Source organism: Anomalospiza imberbis, chromosome 3 (assembly GCF_031753505.1).
Source record: "Anomalospiza imberbis isolate Cuckoo-Finch-1a 21T00152 chromosome 3, ASM3175350v1, whole genome shotgun sequence".
In the NCBI taxonomy this organism is placed as follows: domain Eukaryota; kingdom Metazoa; phylum Chordata; class Aves; order Passeriformes; family Viduidae; genus Anomalospiza; species Anomalospiza imberbis.
In genome coordinates, this window is record NC_089683.1 from 49,932,180 (window position 1) to 49,938,775 (window position 6,596).

At 41.8% G+C, this 6,596-nt stretch overlaps 1 protein-coding gene across 1 annotated transcript in view; it reads right to left on the bottom strand.

Moving 5' to 3' along the window:
• The window catches only part of CEP85L (centrosomal protein 85 like), a 133,426-nt gene extending 129,213 nt beyond the window's left edge, over positions 1-4,213 (bottom strand). The window contains exon 1 of the mRNA XM_068184350.1: positions 4,110-4,213. Coding sequence (XP_068040451.1) covers positions 4,110-4,122 — 13 coding nt within the window. The 5' untranslated portion in view covers positions 4,123-4,213. The remainder of the gene's footprint in view (positions 1-4,109) is intronic.
• Between the last annotated feature and the right edge of the window lie 2,383 nt (positions 4,214-6,596).

Here is a 6,596-nt window from a genome sequence, read left to right on the forward strand (position 1 = left end):
GCTAAGAGATAACAAACATCCCATCTAGTGCTAGTTATCACCTTGAACCAATTGTTTGGCCTGTGTTGTTTGTTACTGATCTTACAACACCTGAGAAGTTTTTGGGACCCAAGCTTACCTCCACTGATTCCACAGTAGTGCTTTTTGAAGCACAAAGTGCTTTACTAAGGCAGACCTAACAGCTCACAGCTGTTTGAAAAGGACCTAATTTCACTGATCAGCCATCTCTGGTGACATGTGCAGCTTAGCAGTTCACTTTTCTTAGGCGCTGACAGCAGAATTTACTTTTCTCATTCTTTAAGAATCTTTTTTTTTCTATCTTTCTGTGTATTATATAGTCCATGTACCTTCCTGAACAGACCAACTGTTCTTCCCCTGGATCATTTTGCCCACTCTTTGGACCTTTTGTTTTCACTGGTTTCTGGGTGGCACTCTTAACTTTCTCTGCTACAATACAATCCTCCTCATCATCACTCTGCTTGCAGGCTTCTATATTTTGAATATTATCTTGTCTTTAGACTGTCATTTCCTGAGATCACCAGATGTTCAGCATTGGTGTTCTGGGGTCGGCCATGTAGTCGACCTTATTATTATTATTATTAATAATTATAATTATTATATTATTATTCCTTATTAGTCCCTACTACTTTGAATACCTCTCTCACCCTGAAAATCTGCAGATAATTCTGCAATTTCAAAGTTCCTCAAAAAACGGTTTATTTCCACTTTATTTGCTTGCTTGCATTTTCTGCAAAGTTTGTGGGGTTTTCCCACTCATAGTGTGCATGCCCCTTCACCATGTTCCCCACCTCTGCCTTTTCACAGGCCAGGATATATTCTACTATTAATCACTTTCATGGCATATTCAAGACAGAACTTTTTAAGGACTGCTAGATATTCCTCTGCATTTTGTTCTGGCCTTGTGCCAAAGGCTTGTGGCTCACCATCATCTCACAGTCCAGTTTTGTCATAGGTATCTCTGGCATGTTCTACTAATGCCTTGATTTCCCCTGATTGCTTGTGCTGCTATGAAGCCCCAGAGATTTGCTGGAACCTTTGTCACTGAGATAAACAAGAGTCAAATGAGTTTAGGGAACAATCACTCATGATACTGTCAATACCAGATGGATTTTTTAGGCCAATTTTCTATTTAGGTTGAGCATAATAACGCACATGTAGATGATGTAGTAGAAGTTTTTGGAAAGAAACAATCATTCACTCAGAAGGTTTTGGCTGCAGCTACCCCTGCAAGCTCTCAGCACCTGGATAGTTCAAACAGCAGGTGGTACACAAACATTTCTCTCAAACGGCTTTCTAGACCTCTTGCAGCAGAGCTACTTGGTCTCCTGAAGCACACAGATAATATGGATGGATTTCATATAGATGAGGCACACAACAGACACAGAACGGCTAAACTCTGAGCTCCTCTAGCACCTTCAGAAGTTCTTTCAAAACAGAATCTGTACATGACAGAATCAGTGGGCTTACCAACTCCAAACTTCATTATCTCATAAGAAAAGAAAAAAAAACAAAAACAAAAACAAAAACAACCACATCACATAACTAAAACTTCAGAGAGACTTTGTAAAATAAATAAAGATTTTTTGCTTTGTATGATACTGCTCTGTATAAACTCTTAGCATAAGAATCTAGTTCAGAGCAGGCATGAGTTTTATGAAAGGTACAGCAAAGAACCTAAACTTACATGCACTATGATACAAAACCTATTTTGTGAATTAGAGGAGCACTGGGCAAAGAGACAAGCACAGAATCATGTGGCAGACTAAATGCATTATTTATTATTTAGTAGGGCTTCTGTAATACAATTCCATACATTGACTTATTTATGAAGTGAAGTAAGAAATAAATTGAATTCTTGTGTGAAGAAAATAAGGTTTTATATTCAGCTGCTATGCCAGCAGAAATTGAAACTAACAAATATGAGCTGAAAAGACGGCATAATGTTCTTAGCCACTGCTCGGGAGATATTGACTGCAGCACATCAAAGCAAATGAAGGAAGTTGCATATAGTAATGGTGAAAGGTGACACCCAGCTTCTGGTTTCTCAGGCCACCAAAGAGCTTGTGCATTAAAGGCAGCAGGAATGAGAGCCTCCTTTTGCATGAAACTCATCCTCCTCCTGAGCATTCATTGCAAACCATTCACAGCACTGCCAGGCTTGGCACTGACCGAGATTTGGGCTGGCACCACCAATGCTAAGCTTCAATAATCCTTTAAAATAAAAATTGCCACCAGGCAGCAGGAAGGTGACTCAGAGTGCAAGATCCTGTTCTCCACACTTGTCTGACCATGAGACCCTGCTGGCGCTGTCAGCGGTGATGCCTATGAGGACCAAACCTAACGGCAGTTTCCCTTACATGAAGCCTTTTAGAGACTAACAGGAGACAGGGGAGGCAAGATGAATAGTGGCATTGAAAAACACATTCTCTCTTCTTCACATCAGAGTCAGAGTGTCCATATAGTGTCTGTGACTCTCCTGAAGAACAGCTTTCTGGCTTCCCAGTGTCTGGCATTGTATTCCTAATTCTGCAGCTGAAGTACCTAACTCTCACAGTTCACTGAAATAGAGTAGGATGCCCAAGGGCTGTACATGTCTCTATACTTGGTCTCAGAAATAGAAATTAGTGCCTATTACTAAGGCTAGTAAGTCTCACCATTATAAGTCTCTGCATTTTGCAATTCTTCACATAAACTACAGGGATCGTCTTGTACCTTCACATGTCATTTAAATTAGTGTGTTTAGGGGAGTATTTTACTTTACTTAACATTAAGCAGAATGAATCCTTAAAGTGATGCTTCAACAAAACCTGACATATCACTGATGAGCATACAGCTAAAGAATTTATTTTGTCTGTTTTTCATTTCACGCACTAGAACATAATAATTTTTACTCTTTTTTTTTTTTTTTTTTTTTTTTTTTTTTTTGCATTTGCCACTTTTCAAGTTAATGGCTTTCTCTCCTTTACTAAATCTCACTTTTTCTAGAAGCAACAACAGAAGTTTTGCTTGAGTAAACTGAAACGTAAAAACCGATCAGACACATGTTAAAGAAATTAAAACTTTCTGTGTGAGTGGAAAGAAGAGTGCCACAATTTATTTATCAGTTTTAAAAGTGGTGATGATACATGGCATCCAGGGCTTCCAGCCATCTAGACGCAGAGGAAAAGTGGGAGTGCAAAGAACACGCTGAGGCTCTGCTCTTCTGCAGCCTGAGAAGAACGGCCCCTCTGTGGCTTGCTCTGTGTTGGCTTCGTTCCCGCATTACCAGCAAAACAACTGCCTAGCAACTCAGTTTTTCCCACAACATTTCCTGTGTGCCCAGAAAAAAAAAGGATAGCACCTAATATTCTCTCTGGATATTCCCCTTGCTTGAGAGCTGTGTCCAGCCCTCTGTATACATGGGAGCTGTAACAAGCAAAGCAACTGCTGTGGTGACACAGAGGGCAGGCAAAGTCAAACCAGTCCCCTGATCCCTGCTGCAAGTAGTGCAGGTTATCTGCTCATCAGGCAGACAGCAAACTTGCTGCTTCCCTCCACTGCATCATCTCCCCAAACAAAGGCAGGAAGCCATGGCTGTCAGCAAAAAGGTACAGACATCCTTCCTAGTGAGAACCCTGTTTTGTGAACTGCGAGGGAGCTCTCTAGCACACACTTCACAACTGTTGGGAGAGTCCGTCTGAAGGTGTAAATAATTAAACACTTTAAAGAAATAGTGCTGGCTTAAACATGTGAAATTGCTTTTTCCAGTTACTGCCTTTAAGAAACAATTACAGTCATACAGCAGATTTCCTAATTTACATTTTCTTATCTGACATCACAGCTGCAGCAGTGTCTTGCAACTCAATATTTAAGTCACTTCCCTCACAGTTTCAGCACTAGTGAAAAAAGAGCTGCCTTGAATCTTCTGCAGCTGTTTCTGAGCAACATGCTGAGGGCACTGCAGAATACACAGTTTTGCCCATATGTTCTCTGGAAGCACAAGCTTCTTATCCCTCCAAATGTTTGAGAAGCACTGTAAATAAGCTCTAACCAGCATCAATAAGAAAGCACTCTTAACCAAACACACAGAAATTAGGGCAGCAACTTACTTGCCGTCTTCATAACTTCCTCAGGAACATTGTCTTTTCAAATGAGTGCAACAGGAAATCGTGGTGGTTACGGGAGAGCTGCACGGCTGCAGCTCAAACCACGCACTGCACAGTGCAGAGGCAGTCAGCACTGGGTTGGTAACAACAACAGGCAGCCGCCTCCCCTCCTTCTTCTACTTTGCATGTAAATCTTAAACTGACGCCATGTGGAGAGAAGTGACTTTAACAAAGATCTACTAGAAATATGTCTGTGAAAAGCCTTTATTACTCAGAGCTCTGTGCTCAGAATTGCAGTGCTTACCTCTGTGAAGTGCTCTGAGACCTACAGATGAAAAGCATCCTAGGACTGCTGCTGTTTAATGCTGATTTTATCTAGACAGGTGTTCGTGGCCTTTATTAAAGGCAATACTGACCTTCAGTTCCTCTTTGTCACATGGGGATGAACTTGGACCTCTCTTGCCCTGCCTTTTGCTGCAGTGTGGTAGAGATGTGCATGCTCAAGGGTTGAATAGGTCCACATGCCCTTGCATTCTCTGCTGAGGCAGAAGGTTGTCCATAAGGACCCTGCTTCTACCTTCTTAAACAGAGTTGCATAGTAGGGCAGACAGTTCCCTGAATCCTTGCCAGTGTCCCACAGCCTTTTAGACATGAACTGCAATCTCTTTTCATGTTTCTGAATTAGCATCTGACAGACGCAGAAAGCTGCCACTGATATCCACCTCACAGAAATACGCATATAAGACTGGGAACTCATAGAAAAGCTCTGATAGCATCACATACTGCAGGCATGTGGCATTCTTTGATAACTAGATTGCCTCACCAGAGTTTATACGTTCAGCTCTGCATTTTTCTCTCTCAGTTTAGTACCCACTGAATAGTTAGATAAGGTGAAGATTGGCAGCAGAGCAACAAACTGTTCATGCAAGTGGATGAAATGTTGGCAACTAAGTTATTACTCCAAGAACAGTTGAAAAATCTTGCAGAGATATTGTGGTTGCAAAAGACGTCAGAATTACAGACAAGAGCGGTTGTACAGGACTGCTGATGGGCAAATCTAGCCTACAGAACCTGTGTTTCTGGGCACAGGTCAAGAAACTTGCAGAATTCTTCCAAGAAGTCCATCTGACTCTGCATGGTTGGTGAATAGGGAAAAGTGTTTGCTTGCAAGCTGAGTCAGCTCTGTGACACAGACTCCAGGAGGTCCTGCTTACACAGCTACACGTCAGACTAAAAACCACTGGAGACACACATGTAAAAGGAAACATCTGTGCCAGCAAGTTCGCAATGCCATCTTGCACAACACAAGTCAAAAGGCATGGAAGGAGAAGTTTTACCTAGCTTAGGTGAAATCGATCTGGTTTCTTTGCATTTTTCCCATTCAATATAGACAGTCTTTTCTTGCTGCATCTGCAGATAGTCTGAACAGCAGTGACTGGAAAAACATGGTTTGAACTTCCACAGACACCCTGCCCACACCAAGCACACCTGCTGTGTGGGTTATTTGACACCCTTGGTGATTTTGCCACTTTTTGAAGAGCCTGCAAATGCAAATAAAAAGTAGCAATTTCCCCCCACCTCTAGTGCAATCTTATCAGCATAACGGTAGCAGATGATTTGACAAGAATGGTGGATATTACTCACTGACTGAAGTGAAGAGGCTGGCCCTGACAAGTCAGACACCTCTGTAATTGATCCAGAATTAAAGGTCCTTTTGTCCTTGAGTTTCATCTTTCATTTCCTGTCTGGGTTCTTCTTATTGCCTTAACCCTCTCCTTCCTGTTCAAGTGACTCTTCAGTTTCCAGCTTCCTCACTTCTCTCTTATTCCTAGAATCACACAATGGTTTCGGTTGGAATACACCTTTAAATGTCATGTAGTCCAAACCACCTGAAGTGAGCAGGTTGCTCAGAGCTGTGTCCAACCCGACTGTGAATATTTCCAGAGATGGTGCATCCACCACCTTCTGAGCAATCTGTGCCAGTGTTTCACCATAAAAAATTTGTTCCTTAGATACAATCTAAATCTGTCCTCTTCCAGTTTAAAACCATTGTCCCTTGTCCTATTGCTACAGGCCCTGTTAAAAAGTTTGACTGCATGACCTCCTCTTACTAAGTAGGCTTCCAGTAAGTAAATATACAATTATTTTTAAAAAATTAAAAGCTTTTATATATTTTGATTGTTTCCCTTTCTTCCCATATTCTTCCCGTCAGAATGGACTGTATAATGCAATCCTTGTGATTGCTCTCTCCCCTCTCTCCTTGTCTGCCAGCTTTTTCAGGTATGACCAACATTTCTCTTTCTTCAGTTTAACACTGCAGACCCTCTGTGGAAGTTCATCCAGCTGTCCTGTCCTCTCTCTCAGCCCATCACTCTGGCCAAGCATTACCAGTTATTTTGAGCTGTACTGCAGGAATGTAGCTGACCTGCAGTGTGAGAGGGGAAAGAAAATCCAGCTGCAACATGCTAGGGACCAGCTTCCCACAATAAC